Source organism: Trachurus trachurus (assembly GCF_905171665.1).
Source record: "Trachurus trachurus genome assembly, chromosome: 20".
Taxonomy (NCBI): domain Eukaryota; kingdom Metazoa; phylum Chordata; class Actinopteri; order Carangiformes; family Carangidae; genus Trachurus; species Trachurus trachurus.
The window spans coordinates 21,958,365-21,978,855 of record NC_139911.1 but is presented as its reverse complement, the minus strand read 5'-3'; the positions used below and the strand labels follow the sequence as shown (position 1 = coordinate 21,978,855).

Below are 20,491 nucleotides of genomic sequence, written 5' to 3'. Positions count from 1 at the left end.
ACTACATTTTCAGGCTGCTGTACGAAACTGACAAGCGAATAAGGGAATGGACGAGTGAGTGCAAGGAGGAGAGAGAGAGAGAGAGAGAGAGAGAGAGAGAGAGAGAGAGAGAGAGAGAGAGAGGTGAAGGAGGAGAAATGTCACTGACCTCGTCTACAGCTTTCTTATAGCTCTGACGGACGATGGAGAGAGAGATGGAGGAAAAAGATGAGAAGAGGAAGAAGAGTGGAAATGAAAAGCAACGTGGTTAGTACAGAGAGAAGAGTCAGTGTGTGTGTGTGTGTGTGTGTGTAACACAGAGATGGTCTGAGGCACAGTAGTGATCCATTGAACACATACAGTACATATTATACTCACTGCAGGCCTGCTGGGCCGCGCCACCTCTCTGCCGTCCTCTTTGGTGTCGTGTGTGGAGCCTTCAGTCTTAGTGGCTGAGTTACCTGAACACACACCGTCAATAACACACCTGTTACACACTTAGTCAAACACTGGATGTGTGTGTGCTACTTGTATTTATAAAAGTCTGTACAACTTGGACATTTCTTCTCAAACTGAGAAGATTTTTTCTCACTCTTCATTCATTATTCTGTCAAGTGGACAATATTTGGAAAGGTGAGGTGTGTTATTGAAAATCTGAGGGAGATTTTTAAAAAGCTTTTCATTCTGGAGAGTGAAGGACGTTTAGTTGGACGAGTGTGAAAGACGTGTAGAGGCGCTTTTCTGTTTTTCTTTCAACAGTAAAAGTTAAAGGTGTTCAGAAACGGCCGTTTGTCCTGTTTGTCGCCTCCTTCTATGAGTTTCCACGAGTTGCTGCACGAGTTTACCCGAGTAAGGAATACAAATTTGATTGGTCGTTATCGAGCGGGCGGGATATTCAATGTTTGGGGCGGGACCGAGCTCGGTGTGTGTGTCTCAGATGTTTGATTGACGGATGACGGATCCAATATCAGTGGCAGATGAATAAAATGTTAGGAAAATACACCCGAGTTGAATTTGCCTGGAATTGTCCTTTAAGTCAGCTGCTCAGGTGAGTGAGACGTCTTCACTCTTCTAGCAGCACAAAGGTGTGTGTGTGTGTGTGTGTGTGTGTGTGTGTGTGTGTGTGTGTGTGTGTGTGTGTGTGTGTGTGTGTGTGTGTGTGTGTGTGTGTGTGTGCACCTCTCTCGTTGGAGCCTCCCTGGGAGCTGGGGGTGCTGGAGCTGGAGGAGCTGCCGCTGCTCGTCCTCTTTAGGGGCGTCTCCATGGAAACGTCGATCCTCCGCAGGTCGGGGTTGCTACGGCAACACAAACACAGCACCGTCTCATTCATGCAGTGAACTGTTGAAAACCGGCTCTTAAACTACAGACAATCACGTCTGTGTTTCCACAGCTTGACATCAGTGCTGTGTGTGTGTGTGTGTGTGTGTGTGTCATTTTTAAGTCCATATAAACAATTTAAAAATGATTTCTGCCCTAAACCAACATAACACATGGCTCAATCATCCTGTGTGTGTGTGTGTGTACCTGGCCCGTATGAGGTGCGCTCCGGCCCGCGGGCCGAGGCCAGGTCCGTTTCCTGGAGAGTTCTTCCTGACTAAAGCAGGAGAGATGGAGGTGGTTCTCTGAGGAACCTGGAGAACACAGAACAGAGCCGTGCAGCAGTCAGGGTGGCTACAGACACTGTGGGTACAGACACTGTGGCTACAGACACTGTCTTACTGACATCAGGGTGGAACGTCGTCCTCTGTGTGTAGATAAAGACTGGAAACTACCGTCCTACCTCACACTGAAGATCAATTAGAGTTTAGAATCCAATGAGCCGGTGAACATAAGCTGAGCTGTTTGCTGATGACACTGTGGCATAAAGAGTTTTTACTGATACATGTATTTCACTTTTAGTTTGAACCGTAGCCTCACATCCTCACAATGAAAGAGAGATGACTACATTTCCCAAACTAAAATAATCTGGATGCATTCTGGGTCAGGCTCAGACGGTGTGAGTGGTACCAGGGTGATACTGGTGCAGGACACAGGGCGGTACTAAAGCCTCTCTGCTCTGTCCAGAATGCACTTACTCATGCTGCACTCATATGCTCCGACTGACACGAAAAAAGTGATGAAATAAAAGTTTTTGAGATAAAATAAACTCAAACATCCATCAATCTACAGATAAATCTCCAGGTTTGAGAGAGAGAGTGCACCTGACCTTTTTATGAATAGCCTACTGGAGGTCTGATGCTGGTTTAGGGCGGATTCACACCTGGTTCGTTTGGAGCAGTTGTTCCGAAACAGGGAGCGTTTTACGTCAGAGATTGGTTCGTTTGGTCATATGTGAACACAGCAATTGCGCTCGAATGCGGAACAAAACACTTTCCAATCAAGCCCTTGAACGGTTCATTTGCAGTGAGAATGTAATCGACACAGCAACCGACCGACCGTCTTCAGTGGTTCTCAACGACCAGGTGTGCTGGTTCGTATTGGCGCTGATTCAGGCTGAGTTCAGGTCTAGGATCACTCCGGTCGGCTTCTCTCTTTTTTTTCTTCTTTCTTTTTTTTTGTTGCTGTGTTCAGGTCGGATTTGGGCCAAAAATATACACAAAAGACTGGGATTGGGTCAGGTCTGGCCTTCCGGTTTTTATTTTTCCCGGGTAACCTCCTCCTCCTTTTCAGGTAAGATTTCTGACCAATGAGAGAACAGCTGGTTCACGCAAGGCATTTGTTTACAACTTTGGACCGCTTGGAACTGTGTGAACACAAACGACCCAAAAAATAAAAGAATGCAACAGTTGTATCGTTTTAGTTGTTGTATCGGAACAAAGCAAACAAACCAAGTGTGAACACGCCCTCACACTCTGCTTTATGTCTGTTGCAGTTGGTTGTTTGAGATCAGTATCAACAGCACAGACACAAACACAACTTGAATTTCAAAAACAACAACAACGCAAAAACTCTCTAAGGACAAACAAACTCAACAGACAGTAAAACCTGCACAGACACACACTCATCACAACGACAGAATTGAAGAAAAGCAAAGTTCTGACACACACGCACACTCATTGGGACAATAAGAGACGGGTGGGGGCATGCAGACACCTTGGGGGGCATGTCGTCGTCCTGCCGCAGCCAGGAGCTGCGGTCCAGCTTGTCGAGGGGGGGCGCCAGGCGGGAGAGGGGCGGGGGAGGAGGGGTGTCGGAGGTGGGGTCGGAGTTCTGCCGGGGCATGGGAGGCCGGGAGGGGGAGGGTGACGCCGAGGAGGAGGAGACGCCGTGGGGGTCGTACAGAGACTGGGAGCCTGACAGGCCGTGACTCTTCACCTGCACCAGGTGGGCCATCTGGACACACACACACACGCACACACACACAGGAGCAGAAACCGGGCAGGGCAGAGGAGGAAGAGCAGGATCAGGATCAGGGTTTGGGTCGGCACAGTGTGATCAGGATGCAAGTGAGGAGGCTGGGGGGGGGGGGGTGATGAGCAAGGGGCAGAGAGAGGGGGAAATGAGGCGAGAGAGAAGGTGAAGGAGGTAGGAAACACATGCTCAGGGTGCGTTCACACCAATCACGTTCAAGTCACATTCAACTCTGAGCACTTTCTCCGTCAGTTCACTAAGTCTGTCCCTGTGACGGTGATGAGATCTCCACTAACAGCTCAGAATACTGGACTAACCTGAACTCAGACTAACCTGAACTCAGACTAACCTCAACTCAGACTAACCTGAACTCAGACTAAATTTAGCTCACTAAACTGAACTCAGACTAAACTGAACTCAGACTAAATTTAGCTCACTAAACTGAACTCAGACTAACCTGAACTCAGACTAAACTTAGCTCACTAAACTGAACTCTGACTAAACTGAACTCAGACTAAACTTAGCTCACTAAACTAAACTCAGACTGAACTAAACTCAGACTAACCTGAACTCTGACTAACCTGAACTCTGACTAAACTGAACTCAGACTAAACTTAGCTCACTAAACTAAACTCAGACTGAACTAAACTCAGACTAACCTGAACTCTGACTAACCTGAACTCTGACTAAACTGAACTCAGACTAAACTTAGCTCACTAAACTGAACTCAGACTAACCTGAACTCAGACTAACCTGAACTCTCTGACTAACCTGAACTCTGACTAAACTGAAACCTGAAGGCAGACTATCATCCTGGTCAAGGAACTGAAACTCAATTCACCGATTTAACTTTCACTCAAACCAAAGACACCAAACCCAGAGAGAGGCAGGTTTCTGTCTCACACCGCTGCACACACTCTTAAACACACAAGACACGACACATAGACGTGGGACACACACCTGTGGCTCGACGGAGCGGTGCATGGGCGGGGTCCGGGCCTGCTGGATGCCCCCGCTGCTGAAGGACTCAGAGCGGGGCGGCAGCGACGGGTCGGAGATGCGGTTGGAGACTTTATGCTGAAACGCAGGAGAAGTCTGTCTGTTCATCTTAAAATGCTCCTCCACCTGACACACACACACACATCAGACCACAGTCACTCAGCATGCAGGGCAGTGGGTTTCCATGTTGCTGTCTGATCTGACCTGCTGTCAGATCTTTATACTCTGATTCAAACTGTGTAAGAAAAATACCTCCAAAACTGATTACACATCAATTCTTTACTCTCAATCTATCCCTGCTTTCAGCTACTCTCTCTCCTCCATATATATATATATATATATATATTTAAAAAAAAATATATATATATATATATTTTTTATTTTATTTTATTTACCTTTGTGTGTTTATATATACACAGGTATGTGTGAATGTGACAATGTATGTATATAAGATCTCAGTATATGAGGAATAAGTGCTTGACAGCGTGGAAGGGTTTTAGCATTGTGCTTCTATTGCAGATACTGTATACAAACGAACAGATGTATTATGTTTAAAAAACCAATAAAAAGAAGATAAAGAAAAACTGTATAAGAAAAGTCCTGTTGCAGGAATTTATATCTACAGAATGTATTCTTTTCTTCTGCATCATCATATTTAATCCGAATTAAAAAAGGATGAGAACATCGTTCTTTCCAGTTCAGAGAGTGAAGACCTGAGATAACGCTTCATTTGAAAAATCGCTGGACAAATACTTTATTAATATTATTTTTAAAGTTGAACGAACTACGTAATGTGGCACTAATTATAGATGGAACACAAAAACTGCTCAACAGACTTACACTGAAGTAGAATAAGATGTGATAAAATTATAGATAAATGATGAGTTCCTGGATCAGCAGCTATAATAACAGTCTCATGTCTTTGTGTGTTTTCCCCTTTAACAACAGTAAATTACATTATTCTTCGAGGCAACGGGGTCAAAACCAGGCAGTAAAAGTTTTTTTTTTTTTTTTTTAAATACTGAGATGAATTTAACAAAAATACATTTAGGGGTTTTTAAACTCAGACAGGAGGGATTAAACAGAGAATAAGGAGAATTTTAATTAAAGTGCTGCTGCTGACAGAACTGAAAAGGCTTCAGTGTGATAAAGGCCGCCACGATTACAGGCGTTTAAGCTGATGAGTGCAGAGCTCACACAGTTATTATTTTACAAAAGCAGCAGATTTGAGCTTTAACAGCGTGCGCCAGTGTTCCCAGCATCACCTGCAGTCCCTCGCTGCTCTTCTGTCATGACTACAATCAGTTTAGAGGGAGATTACCTCTTTTAAAACAGTGGTTGTCTGTTTTTAGCGAGGAACATTGTGTCTACGTGTGATGGAAATAGTCTTTCTTCTGAGGCTTTGAGGGAAATCCTGTGAGGCTGAGATGAGGGTAGACCTAGCGGCACGGAGTGTGTGTTTCTGTGCCTGCCTCTGTGTGTGTGTTTCCATGCGTGGTGTCCGGAGGGAGAGAGACTGATTTAGCCGCAGCTGCCCTACATCAGTCCACCAGCTGCCACCAGAGGGCAGGCCTGGAGATCTGCCCTACATGCGTGCATGTGTGTGTGCATGTGTGTGTGTTCACATGTGAGTGCATGCTTTTAAGCAGTCTTGATTCATGTGGAGAAGAAAACAGGCAAAGTTCAAAATGTGACCTGCATTTTCTGCTCTCACATCTTGTTTTTCTGTTTCTTTACTGCTACATTTATCACAGTTCATGGGAATTTTAAACCCTTTTAGTTTTAAAGTCAGAAGGTTAAACACATTTAACACCCTGGCTACGACTGAAGTGTACATCACATTTGTTAAAAAAGAAACAAAAGGTTAGGGTTAAAGAGAAAAAAAGGAAGAACAATGAGACTTGAACAACCTGGAAATAAAGATAAAGTGAAGATTAAACCGATGGAGAGAATCTAATGTTAGACTGAGTCACTGAAGTTAGTACCCTTCAGATATTTGATCCCACAACACCACAACATGCAAATGAGCAGCAGCTGTCAACCTGTTCGGACCTGTTTGGTCTCTTATCTACGTCAATAAAAGAACTACGGGCCAAGTACGGTAAATATCTCATTAGCTTCACTTGACGTGTCAGATGTTATTTACTGTCTGTATTATCATAACAGGTTGAGAGCCACTGCAGCACAAGACCAAGAAGGTCGCACAAATCTGCAGCGCCCGGGCCTGTCAGCCACCTGTGAAGAAGGACAGTGGAGGTTAAAGAGGCAGATGAAAAGTTGTGGAGCGGAGAGTTGGATGATGAGATCAAAGGCAAGGAGGAGACGATGGCACCACATGATGTTGTTGAACTTTTTGCATCTAATGAAAATTTCAGTTTCCGGTCGGTTGCACTTCACTATAACTACAATGATACAAAGATGCCTCAAATTAATATTAAAAGGCGACTATTCAATGAAGGTCACTGAAGTTGGTTCAAGATGACACTTCAAGAGGACATACTATGGAAATATCACTTTTTGAAGGCTCTTTAACATATATTTGGGTGTTTGTCTTGCCATCCGGCCCCCAAAATGTGAGAATTGACAAAAAATTCTAAAATTTTCAGGCTCCCTAGATTGAAATCCAAGTGGTTTTACGAGCTGTTCCCTCAGTTGTCTGACAATAGTGTAACTAGGATTCTTATTTGTATAATCCCACCCCTACCTGGTACCAGTAGAAGGGGCGGGGCAAGCAGTGGTTCATTTGCATTTAAAGGGTTAGACACTGAAACCAGCCGTTCTGAACAGGGCTGTTTAGAGAGGATGGAAAGAGCTGTGATGTTTCATCCTCGGGGGATTTTGACCAAAGCATGTCACAGACATGTCTTTAAGACACCTGGGAACTATTTTAATTTGTGGATAGGGGGCAGAATATGTCTCCTTTAAAGATGCCCTGGGGGAGTTTGTGACCATTAGGAGCAACTTGTTTTTAGGAGCATCTCTTCGTCTCCTGCTCAGAAGGACGTGGGAGACGCACTGACCAGCCGCTGGAGAGAAAACTAACAGCGGCCTCTGCAAATGTTTGATGTGCAGAGAAAACTATTAAGTACGTTGGAAGGCCTCAATGATTCATTAAACAGACAGCTCTACAGGGTACCTTTTAATTAAAAAAAATTAACTATGACTCATTTCCCTTTATATGAGAAAAGGAAATTGGTTGTGAAATGAGCTCAGGGCTCCCACTGGTAGAGCGTTCATAAAAACAGTGACATCTTAGGATTTTTTTTACGTTTGGCTGAAGAAAAAAAGATGTCGATCTCATCAAGACTGAAACATTTAAAGCTTTTTAAAGCGTTTATTGTGACAGGTCAGAGGGGATGAGGTGCAGCAGAGGATCATGGGTTGGATACGAGCCCACGTGGTACTGGTATCATCAAGGTAAAACTAACCAAGTGACTGTCTCATAAGAAAGTGATGGGGCGCCCCATATGCAGATGCTACAGTCCGGTTCGAATCCCGAATCTGGTGGCCCTTTGCTGCATGTCCTTCCCCCTCTCTCTGCTTCCCTATTTCCTGTCGCTCTCGATTATCCTATCAATTTAAAAAAAAAGACAAAAAGCCCAAAAATATACTAAAAAAAAGGAATGTGTTGATGTTGGCATTCAGCTCAATATGAGGCTTCTGATATAATTCAGCTCGATTATACAAAAAGTGGGAGTAAGTTTTCTTTTACATGTTGTAAGATTGGAAGCAACAGCATGAATCTGAAATCCCAGTGAGAAATGGAGAGATGAAAAGATGAAAAGAGTTTGCATCTCCATTCGCGCCGGCAGCCCTGAGTTAATGTGGGTGAGTCCTGCTGGTTAGAGAGATGAACCAGTTTAGGGAGATTAAAGGGAAACCGTTCCAGTAGCCAAGGTTAGTGAGTCAGCCCGCAGACCGCAGGGGGGAAAGAGGGGAGTGGGGGAGTAAGAGTGAGGAGGAGTCAGGTCTGTGTCCATCCTCTGACTGACCCGGCGGCCGGGGCTCCGGCCCCTGGAGTCGGGGATCTGGCCCCTGGAGTCGGGGCTCTGTCGGCGCAGGTTGCGATCGGGGACGCAGGTGACACGGATGCGAGGCACGTGCAGGTGATCCCTGGAGGGGCTGACGTGGGCGGGGTAGGAGGGGGGGCGGGGGCGTGGCCTGTAACCGGGGAGCAAGAGCAGGTTGTCGAGGTTGACGTCTCGTAACTCCTTAAAGGAATGGTGTTTCTTGGGAGGGATGCGGGGCGAGTTGCTCTGAGCGCGACGCATCACCTGGAGAGTGAGGTCAGTGTTCACTAGAGAGCAGGCAGCACAACGTGACACATGACACACAACACACTGCACAGCACAACACACACACCCTCTGGCAGACAAACTGGAAGTTCACATTCAGCGGAGTGTTTCCAGGTGTATGACTGGTCTGAACTAAACACACCACTTCAGTCTGCTTCTGATTAAACACTCTGATTTTTGGATAAATTCAGATCACAAAATCCTCAGCGACTCCATTTCAGATGCAGCAAATACAGATGGAAACCAGAAATGTAGCTGTGTAGCTGCTCTGGGTGTCTGCTTAGGCATCTGCACTGGATGGAGGGTAGACATGACGACTATACTACTACTACTACTACTACTACTAAGACTAGACTACTATAGATAGAGGGACATCTCAATTAAGAACATGATGGAGGTCATGATAGAGCTACTGAACCAGACCGAGAGAACATTTAAAGGCTCAGGAAACATTTGTAGGTGTCTGGAGTTAATGAGCTGATTAGTGTGACACCATTAGGTTACAATAGTGAACTTTTTTACTATCTGGCTGTTAAGCGTGACGTCACGCGTGGCAAATATTCCATTTCCGTTCCAAGCACTAACCTCTTTCTTCCATGACACATCTCTGAGAGTAAAAAAGGGATTGAATTCATATAATTCAAATAGAGTAGAGGGTGTAGCTGTGCTTAACTGGTTCAACTCTGGTCCCTCCAAAGAAATCAGAGCCACGCTCCTCATACAGGAGCTGCTCCCGTCTTTGCTCCTGTCTCTGCTACAGTTATAAACAGACCTGAAACCCGGTCCGACCTGGTCCGACCTGCCGGACCGACGTGGGCCATCTAATTAGTGACAATTCTCAGTCTCAACTCAGCTGAAAAACGAAAAAAGGGAGCCGTCTTTGCCGTAATCGCCGTGACGGGCAACTACATTTTGACGGTGATGTTTTGATATTAGCGTTAGCTGCTGTTTTGTTTTTTTTAAGCATTAGCTGCTGGCTGTAGCCAAGTGGCTACTCAGTGTTAACTGTGTTACATCGATTAGCAGATAAACAAACTTAATACGTATTGATAACGTCTCTGTATATACATTCATGAAAATGTCCAGTTTTCAGTGTTTTTCATGGGACCATGACTATGCGGTAGGCTACTTTGTTGTGTTTGCGATGGACTCTACTGTATGTAGGAGCCAATATTATGTTAAAGAAATTTGAGAGTTTTACGTTTGCCACTACACTCGATAATGCCGGTGGACCCAGAAATAAAGTCTTAAAACTTAAAAACCTACAGAATTTTGGGTTTTCATTAAATGTAAGATATAATCATTACAATTAAAAGAAATTCAGTGTGTAATGAATCTATATAATACTGTATATGAGTTTCACCTTTTGAATTGAGCTACTGAAATAAATTAACTTTTTCATTATATTCCTTTTTTAAGATGCACCTGTATGCTTATGGGTATAAAGCATATTGCTAGGTTGTCTTTTGTCTTCTATTAATTTTTGATTTTAACATCATATTTCTGTGATTTGATGTATTTCTACTTTCAGAGACCAGTGAACTTCCATGATGGCTACCAGATGATTTGTTAAATAAACTACACATACAAGAGTTTCAGTCCAAAACGTTCTGCCACAAGTCTGATGAGCCAGAGGAGCCTCATGAGTGAAGACAACCTCAGGACATTTCACATTAAATGTTGGATTAAACACACTTTTCTTTCTCTTCTTCACGTTTCTTTTAGATTTTAAAGGCATGACTTTTGGAGTGAAACTCTTCAGCAGCACATCAAATCATGAGGAAAAATAACATCCTGTTGTTTGACCTAAAAAAGAAGAAATGAGAATACAGAAGCAGAGATGAGACGACTCCTCTGCAGGTCCAGTTCAGACGACCCCTGAAAGGTAGAAACACTACACAAACAACACAAACAACACAAACAAACAATAACATCTCACTGACCTGCAGAGATCCTGGCTGACCTCACATCAGCCTCTACCGCGGTTCATCAGGCTGCGTGTTCTTGTGAATGTAAATCTTTACAGCTGAACAACTTTGTCACTGCGGCTGAACGCCTGTTTGTGTGTGTCTGTGTGTGTGCACGAGTGTGTGTGTTCTTAACTACCAGGCTGCTCTGTGCCTCAGCGGGTGTGTTCCTGTTCCCACATGTGGATTTTAGCAGAGCTGCCTTCAAACAGTGTGTTGGTCCCGACTGATTTTAAATGATTGTATTCTTCATCTATCAAGTGAGATAGCTGTGCTTAGGTTTTTTCAGTCGCTATCTAAGGTAAGTCATAAATGCAGTGTGAGTGTCTGAAGCTCTGCTGTCTACCTCTTTAGCCCAGGCTGGCTTGTCGTTGGTGCCGGGCGCCTGGTCTTTGTAGTGGTACAGCTGCTTCTTGTCCTGGGGGGGCCGCGGCGGCTCCTGCTGCTGCTGCTGCAGAGACACCAGGTAGGCGCGCTCCTGCTGCAGCTGCCTCTGCAGCCGCTCGGCCTGCCGCTGCTCCTCGATCTGCTTCCTCTTGTACTCCTGCACGCCAAACACACAGCAGAGGGAGGGTGAGACACAAGACTATAGTTGACCCATTCAGACACAGCGGCGGCGCCGTGTTAACCTGTACAGAGGCGCTCAACTCCTCTGCTCTGTGTTTATTATTTAGACTTCATTTCTACACTTAACATGGAATCTAAGCAGCAGTGGCCTCGGGACACAGAGAACAAACTGTGCTACTGATACATTTCATGAAACAAAAGTTTGACTTTAAATAATGAAGTTTAAATCAAACTAGATTTAACACTAGGTCCTCTACAGCAGTGGTTCTCAAAGTGGGGTCCGGGGACCCCCAGGGGTCCGTGAGAGGATTCAAGGGGGTCCCTAACTTTTTCTCAAAATCTTACCCCTTTTTTCCAGAAATATTACATTTTTATCCACCCTGTTATTGCCTTGTGTACTTGTATAATTTCTATTTTTACTTCCACTATACATGGATTAGAGAAGGCACAGTATGTATAGGGTGACTGATGCAACAGTTGGGGGTGGCAGTGTTTTTTTTTGTCTTTCTTTTCTTTTCTTTTCGGATGTCTTTTTTTACTTTTTGGGATCAGGACAGTCGTGAGCTACGTCATTTTGGTTTGGATGATGGTTTGTATTCCTTCCTGTTTTGATATTTTTGTGAATACAGAGAGCACTTGTATGCTCTTTATGGTTTGTTTTGATAAAAATCAATAAAATCTATTTTTTTTTTTTAAATTAAAATTCTGTCCAATGGGGGGGGGGGTCTGTGGTCTAATTTGTGTCAGTTTAGGAGTCCTTGGTGTAAAAAAGTTTGAGAACCACTGCTCTACAGGGCAGGACATCAAGATGAAGTCACAGGTCATATTTTACTCTTGTAGATGGTAAAATGACCAGAAACCAAACAAAACCCTGCTTTCCATTCTGTCCTTGTGTGCCTGCGTGTGCTGCACATTATACTGGAGTTTTGTTTCATCTTTATCTAACATCTTCAGCTTCAGACAGAATCAGGCCTGTGTTTCAACTACTGGCTTGATAAGCTTCAAAATGAACGTATAGTTTCTGTTTCACACAGTTTACCCCTCTGAGGAAAAGATTACAGCTGTGTTGCAGTTCTCTGCCTCCACCTCATCATCATTTACGGTACATTAAGCAAGACTCCAACTCATGAATTATTGCTAATATAGCACCAATTAAGGCCATGTTGACAGAGAGGGGGGTTATGATTTTAAAGGGCAACATCTACCCTAGATTTTAAAACAGTCCTTACCAATAGGTTTCAGAAGGAAAAATATTATGTCATGATTAATTAACCTTGAACTGTGAACAGCTTTGTGTAAAACAAATATATATGTATATAAATAAGCAATCAGTCTGAAACTCAGAGGTATAACTCATTTTAGAGCATCGCTGGAAACTAAAACATTTACCAGACTGATGAACTGCTCCTCATGTCATGAAGGCTAACAGCTTTTTCAAGGTGAGCCACTGCACTGATTCACTGACTCACGCATTAGAGCCTTTACATGAAAAATTAATTGATGCAGCCATAACAGAGTCAGTTCACATGCAGAGATTAGGTTTCCCAGACAGGGCTGTGACAGGAAGTTATCATAACACAGCATCATTTTGACCTAGAAACAGCATCTTTAAACCCCCGTGTGACTTTCATATTTATATAGATTTGCTTTCACAGAGACAGAATCTGTTCATATTTATTAGCTGTCTGGTACAAACTCTGACAAATGCCAGATCGCCTGATGATTGTTTGTAACATACGCTCAAACTCACACCTAGAGCTCTGGCATTTATCTGAGCTGTGTGTGAAAGTCCGCAGCGGCCGACTAAGTGTGTGTGTGTGTGTCCTGGACGACACACCGGCTGCGCTGTCTGCTTTGACGCCATTGAGGAGGTACGACAGTCTCATCGTGAACCGACGAGGCTGAATGAAATGTAATTTCAGGACGGTCAGACATCGACCGACACACCCCTCGCTGTGTGTGCTGATTGATTTGATGTTTGTTAACTCCACTACTATGTGTGTCTCCGTCTCAGCTCGGCATCGACCGCGTATTGACGGCCTTCGCTGAGTCACGATTTCGTTAAGTAAACAACAAATGGAGTGACATGAAATCAGTGGTCGCCAAGTCCTGTACCCTTTGCTGTTTCCATGGTCACCAACCTTTACGCTGTTGTCATGGAAATATTTGTCATCTTGGTGGGGAAGTGGTCCTTAAAACCTGGATCCCATTAAGGGACTTATCTTGTGATGATATAATAATAACAAGCCAGATTGGCTTAAGTGTGACATTAAAGGAGACATATTCTGTCCCCTTTCCACAAATTAAAATAGTTCCCAGGTGTCTTAAAGACATGTCTGTGACATGCTTTGGTCAAAATCCTCCAAGGATCAAACATCACAGCTCTTTTCATCCTCTCTAAACAGCCCTGTTCAGAACGGCTGGTTTCAGTGTCTGTCCCTTTAAATGCAAATGAACCACTGCTTGCCCCGCCCCTTCTACCGGTCCCAGGTATTATGCAAATTAGAAAACTAGTTACATCATTGTCAGACAACCAAGGGAACAGCTCGTAAAACCACATGGATTTCAACCTTGGGAGCCTGAAAATTATAGATTTTTTTGTCAATTCTCACATTTTGGGGGCCGGAAGGCAAGACAAACACCCAAATATATGTTAAAGAGCCTTCAAAAAGTGATATTTCCATAGTATGTCCTCTTGAAGTGTCATCTTGAACCAACTTCAGTGACCTTCATTGAATAGTCACCTTTTAATATTAATTTGAGGCATCTTTGTATCATTGTAGTTATAGTGAAGTGCAACCGACCAGAAACTGAAATTTTCATTAGATGCAAAAAGTTCAACAACATCATGTGGCGCCATCATCTCTTCCTTGCCTTTGATCTCATCATCCAACTCTCCGCTCCACAACTTTCCATCTCCCTCTTTAACCTCCACTGTCCTTCTTCACAGGTGGCTGTCCCCTTTTTAAGTAGAGAAAAGACCAGTGTACAACAACACACAGAAAACAAGACTTATTTCCATTTATCTGTGGTGCATGCTGGGAGGGTTCCCACCACACCTGCCTCATGGAACTGCAAGCACATGATCAGCACTGAGCCAATCATATGACTGATCATGGGTCCATCTAAGATAGTCTTAATTTCAAAATAAGAACAAATTTTGTTTTGGCATGTTTATTGTTTTTTTATTCATGCCCCTGATGGTATCATGAGACAGAAAGCACTGCACTGCTTTGGTTATTGTAAATATCCTCCTATAGCGTCTGTCTTTCTTTTTATTACTTCAATTACCTCATTTAACAATATCAGGTGCTGTATGTCCATTTTGTATGTAGGTTTTTTTCTATTTTTATAAAAAAAAAAAAAAAAGTTAAAATAGGATAACTTAACCCAGGATTTCAGTGTGTTATGTAAAGCACTGTGAATTGACCCTGTGCAAGACACATGCTATTCAAATAAACTCGCCTTCCAATAAGCAAACTACATGGATGGGAGTACAGAGGATTATTTTAGTCTGATAACAGCACATTAGCCTGGATTAGTTAAACCACATTTGAGAAGCAGGCTCCGGTGCCATTAAAGTGTGTGTGTGTGTTTTGTTACCAGCAGTAATGCCTGCTCCTGCAGGAGCTGCTGCTGCAGGATCTCCAGCTGCCTCTGCTCCTCCTCCAGCTGTCTACGGATATACTCCTAACCAACCAGCACCCCGGGCCAGAGTCACACGCATCCAATCACAGACCACCAAGGCAGGCGAGAAGCAAATCGGAGCCCAGGCAACCAGTGACATCAGCAGAGCAGGAAATAGGAGGGAAAGAGAATGAAAGAGGACAGACAAAAGTAGATTTATTGAAGAGGTGTGAACGTAGGGATTTAGTCAGAAATAGAAGAGGAGAGATAAAGAGAGAAACAGCAGGGGGCTGTAATTAGTGGAACAGGAGGACGTGCTTATTAGTGGAGGAAGGATGTTAAAGATCAGCATGAAATCAGTTGAGTAAGAGGTGGAAATTTAAATCTGAAAGGTAAAAGTGCAGGGAAAGTCTCTCTTACTGCAGTCATCACATGACTAATTAAAGCCTCCTGTGTCCCTCATGTAATATTTAACGTCTTCTTGTAGTGATCCCACATGTCTCTAACTAGCTGTATATATTTTAAAAATGATTCAGGGAGTCTCATGTTACTCATCACTGTATTTTTATGTTTAATGACCGGAAACCTTTGTTTGCCTTTGTAATAAATGTTTCCTTGGTCAGTTTAGCAAAGCACTCAAAGGTGCTCTCTGTTGCTCCCTCCTTGTGTTATCTATGACTTTATGGTCTGTAGTTCAAGCTGAAGCAGTTGTTCTCTGTGGAAGTTTGGTGAATTTCAGAAAATGTTTATCCTCTGTGAGCTGATCAAAACTGATATATAAAAAAAAGAATAATAATCTTAGAGCATGGAAAGACTTCTGTTGCAAATTGCAACACAGCAGAAAGCAGCAGAGTTAAGAAGAAACCCCAGATTATGTGATGCAAGTTCTCGAGAGGTAGTTTATCAGTATGTAATTATTAATTTTTTGATTAATACCTGGTTAGAACGACTGTATGTCGTATTCTAAGGAAACCTTAAAGCATAAAAAATGATGAGTTCTCCTAATCCTCAATTAACCTTTAAACCTTAAAACCAAATAAATTAAATAATCTTTAATTGAAGAATCAAGGTTAAGAATGCAATAAACTACATTTGGTGCTGCAGAATTGTTTTTCATCTTATCTCGTTCATCACTTTAGAACCTCAGTATAAGTAATACTGAACTGACAGAAGGAGCAGAGACGTCAGAGCAGTGAGCTGCACATTGGGTTTCCTTGAGTTTAGAGGCCACGCCCCTCTGGATGATGACACACGTGATGTCAGTTCTTCCAGTCAGGTGTTTTCTCACCTGTTCTCTCTCGGCGTGCCTCCTCTCCTCTTCTCGGCGGAGCTGCTCCATCTCTTCGTACCTCCTCCTCTGCTCTCGCTCCTGCTGCTTCCTCATTTCTCGCTCCCGACGCTGTTGCTGTAGGTGGAGATTTTACACATCATCGCTTTAGCTCTGTGTGTGTGTGTGTGTGTACGTGTGTGCGCGCGCATGTTTGCATCAGGTGTGTTTCCCTGGTATCTGGATGAGCTGAGGCGCTAACATCACAGGTGTGGCAAGTCACTTCACTATTAAAGGGATAGTTCAACATTTTGGCAAATTGGCCCATTGCCATAATCCCTATAGTCTTAGGAGTAGGTTTGTTACCTTTAATTGTCGTTGCAAGCTGTCTTTAGAACAGTGGAGCAGAGCCACTAGCTGCTCAGAGCTACGCTATGGAGACTCATGGGATTTATTGGTTTCCCATCAAATACACAATCCAACAACTCCAAAACGCTCTCGTGAACAAGTTGTGACCTGCACATTCACCACGCTATGAGATAATAATGGAACATTACGAGAGTTGTTTTCAAGGCAAATATAGAGACAGCTTGCCGAAAAACAGCTCTGAGCAGCTCGCGGCTCTGCTCCGCCAATCTAAAAATAGCTCCTAAAACTGTAGGGATTATGGCAATGGCAAATTTGCCAAAATTATGAACTATCCCTTTAAAAACGGGATGTTTTTCACAACATATAAGATGTGCAAAACCCCAAGGTCTGTGAAGGCAGAACCTCAGAGAGGGAAGTTGTGAACTTCAACAACAGTGGCAGTAGGTTTACTGGACCTACTTGAACTTCCTTTTAACGTGAACAATACAGCAGCGTCCTCAGTGTCCCTGTGTTTAGTTCTGCTCACATGACCCTGATGTGCTGCCTCATTCATACAGTACTCTTGAACCATGCAGGTTCACAGAGAGGACACAGGCAAATGAACAATAACTAACTTGTTGACACGTTGGTTTCCACAAGGAAATGATCAGAGGCCTGTTTCACCACATTTGCAACATGATTTTCATTTTCTATGGCATTAATTATGACATATTGCACATAGCATTGAAATAAGCTTCATGCTGGTAACATATACATGAACAGAGCATGGAGAAGTCCTGTGGGACTTGCAAATTAGCCTGTGATTAGAGTCAGGATACTACCACCATGTGTGAACTGCGTGTGTTCACAATTTCCCTCTGTGAAAGCGACTCCTGTGGGACTCTCACTTTTGCACAGATGAACCTTGATCGTCTCCGTTCGCACCAGGCTGTGTCACCAACCTGATATTCAGGTTCCTGTAGATTTTGTCTGAGTTGCTTTCATTCTGAAGAGCCACTGTGGATGTACCTCATCTAACACTGAGCTCTGATCCTCTGTCTTTTGTGGTGCAAAGCGACAGGCTGACTGTGACTGTGAAGCTGCAGCCTTGGTGAGAGAGGTTAACTCTCTGATCTACATCAGAACATGGACATTATTATTGGTTTTAAATACTGCACTGAAGCCTTTTGGATAGAGAGCTGCTGCAGCTTGAACAGTTTGTGTAGATATTGAATCAGTGCTATGTCTTCAATGTGAACACCTTTTACCAGGTATAGTGACATGCACAAGTATGGGCGCCCCTGGTCAAAACGTCTGTTGATGTGAACAGTTCAGCAAGCGGAAGATGAAATGATCTCCAAAAGATATAAAGTTAAACATGAAACACTCTTTTGCAATATCTTAAAGGGATAGTTCAGCTTTTTTGAAGTGGGGTTGTATGAGGTACAAATGGCCATAAAGTATAATATCTGCAGTAGAAAGGCCCCCCCCCCCCTCTGAGAAATACCGGCGCATCGCGCGCTGCACCAAGACACAAGCAGTACACTGTTGTCACTGAGGGACGATTAATCAGCGTATTGATCAGCGCCTATGAGAAGTCCTGTCTCAAAATAATACACCAGTTCAAGAGTACGATATAAAGTTTTTAAAAAGTTAGTTTACCTGGAACTAACCAACTCACTCAGTATCACTCCACCTCACCACACACCACTGATCCAAACAGCTGACAGGCAGAAATACTATTTACACACTGTGATAGTTTCTAAAGGGGGGGTTACTAGGTACTACAGTAACTATGCAGGGTGGCCAAACCTTTGCTGCAGCCCTTTTCCTTTTCTGTCAGTTTGAAAATGTAAAAGATGAAATAAAAATAAAAATCATATTGTTTAAAATGTAAAGGGAATGTGTCATCTGTAACTTTATGCCTTCATCATTTCATCTTCCACCTGCTGAACTGTTCACATTAACAGACATTTTGACCAGTGGCGCCCAAACTTCTGCATGTGACTGTATGTGGCAGCAGCAAACCACCTGTGCCATGGTTCATCACAGCCCGGCATGAGAACGGAGCAGGTTCGCAGGCCGGATGGAAAATCCACATCATTATGTTCTTCAGTTTCCCACTTGCGGTTGCGTTTAAAACAAACAAACAAAGTCTGAGTCTCGGATGACGTAGAAAAACAGATCAATCACAGACCTCCTCCAGCCGTCGCCTCTGCTCTTTCTGCTCCTCGATCCGTTTCTGCCTCTCTGCCAGTAGTTGGCGCTTGTGCTCCTCGTTCTGCTGCTGCTCCAGCTGCTGGCGCCGGATCAGCTCCGACCGCTCCTTGTTGGCCAGCTGGAGACGCAGGAAGTCCCGCCTCAGAGTGGACTCTCCAGGAATGTTGATGATGGAGCTGGGAGGGGGGGGGGGGGGGGGACCAATCAGATGGGAGTTAGGGGCAGAATCAGACCTGTGGCTCTTCCTGTGAGCAGCAGCAGTACTGTGACGTACCTGGGCTCTCCAACGTCCCTTTCTTCATCCTCTTCCTCACTCCCACTGTACTCATACTCTGTCTCATCTGGAGGAAACAAACACACAGATTCAGGTTAATGAGCTTCAGCTTGTTCTTCTGTAGAAGTGCTGAGCCTGGGAGCATCCTCACCCCTCTCCCCCCTCCTCTTCTTGGTGCGGTCGATGTGGTCCTTCAGCTGGATGCGAACCTGCCGCTCGTTGGGAAGGTCCCTGATGAACGGGTGCTTGAGGAGCTGCTCGGTGCTTGGCCGCTGGCTGTGACTCTTCACCAGACAGCTCTCGATGAAAGACTGGAACTTTTTCGACCTGAAAACACATGTTAGATACAAGAGCAGTTAAAAAAATACTCTTAGACTACTGGACTATTTATTAAAGTGTGTAAGTGTAAAAGACACCAGGAAAAGCCCTGCATTCAAAATCATATGGCAGCTTAGTTTCACATTAAAGGAGAATTCCGGTCATTTTTGACCCCTAAATCGTTGTCCTGATGGTCACCCAGTGTTGGGGGGAGCAAAAAACACGACTAAAATTGATGCAGGCAAACTGGAGTTACACCATGTCTAGACGGCGCTCGGGATAGCAACAACGCTAAACTATGGGGGCAATTCTTTCAACCACAACAAACACATAAACGGTCGGAGATATTTTGGACATTACCAGTGAACTGCTTGACCGCTTATTTTTGTAAAGAAATCATCACAACAAGGAAACAAACACTTTGTTTGTTTCTGTGGCGGGATCTGAGGTGAGTGACTACATGCAAAAACACGAAGTTTATACTGTTTATACTGTACACTATATGTGTCATAAGGATTCGAGTCATGTACCATAGATATTTGATTGTTTTTTGTTGTGGTTGAAAGAATTGCCCCCATAGGTTAGCGTTGTCGCTAACCCGAGCGCCGTCTAGCCATGGTGTAACTCTGGTTTGCCTGCATCAATTTTAGTCGTGTTTTTTGCTCCCCCCAACACTGGGTGACCATCAGGACAACGATTTAGGGGTCAAAAATGGCCGGAATTCTCCTTTAACTTACATAATACATAATATATGGGTTTGGGTCAGATATATGTAGTGAAGCCTAAAAAAGGAAGTAATATATGGAAGCTGAAAGCTAGGTGTTTACATTTACATTATATTTAAATTAGCAAAGAATAAAGAACATTATTATACATATATACTGTAGACAATGAGAAAAGTGAACAATTTTATCAATGGTAAATTAAATAATGTATCAAATAAACATCTTCTTTCACATTTCCATTAGGAGCTGGGATGATCTTTTAATGAATGTTTGTTCCAACAAATTACAGTAATCCAAAAACAAACCAGGGCACATGCTGTATATTAGCTAATCAGTGTAATATGTGAACCAATGTGGTTTTAGATTCTCTTCCACTTATGATGCTTTTCAGCACTGTTTCCTCCCCTGTCTTTTACATTATTTTAGATTCTAATGTACAGAATTCAGACCTTAATAATACAGCTGACAGTCCACATGTGAGACAAATCAGTTTTTCCATTTTAAACCTGGTTGTTCTTAATCCCTTAAAGTGCACCATCCCAAAAGTGTGTGAG

The 20,491-nt window shown here is 43.6% G+C and overlaps 1 protein-coding gene across 1 annotated transcript in view; it reads right to left on the bottom strand.

Moving 5' to 3' along the window:
- Positions 1–20,491, bottom strand: part of tnikb (TRAF2 and NCK interacting kinase b) — a 65,991-nt gene that overhangs the window by 20,630 nt on the left and 24,870 nt on the right. The window contains exons 10-22 of the mRNA XM_083995043.1: positions 19,046–19,221; positions 18,895–18,961; positions 18,598–18,796; positions 16,074–16,190; positions 14,762–14,848; positions 10,938–11,135; positions 8,322–8,603; positions 4,291–4,455; positions 3,073–3,312; positions 1,504–1,610; positions 1,159–1,274; positions 358–440; positions 149–172 (exon numbers count right to left, since the gene is read on the bottom strand). Coding sequence (XP_083851169.1) covers positions 149–172; positions 358–440; positions 1,159–1,274; positions 1,504–1,610; positions 3,073–3,312; positions 4,291–4,455; positions 8,322–8,603; positions 10,938–11,135; positions 14,762–14,848; positions 16,074–16,190; positions 18,598–18,796; positions 18,895–18,961; positions 19,046–19,221 — 1,861 coding nt within the window. The remainder of the gene's footprint in view (positions 1–148; positions 173–357; positions 441–1,158; positions 1,275–1,503; positions 1,611–3,072; positions 3,313–4,290; positions 4,456–8,321; positions 8,604–10,937; positions 11,136–14,761; positions 14,849–16,073; positions 16,191–18,597; positions 18,797–18,894; positions 18,962–19,045; positions 19,222–20,491) is intronic.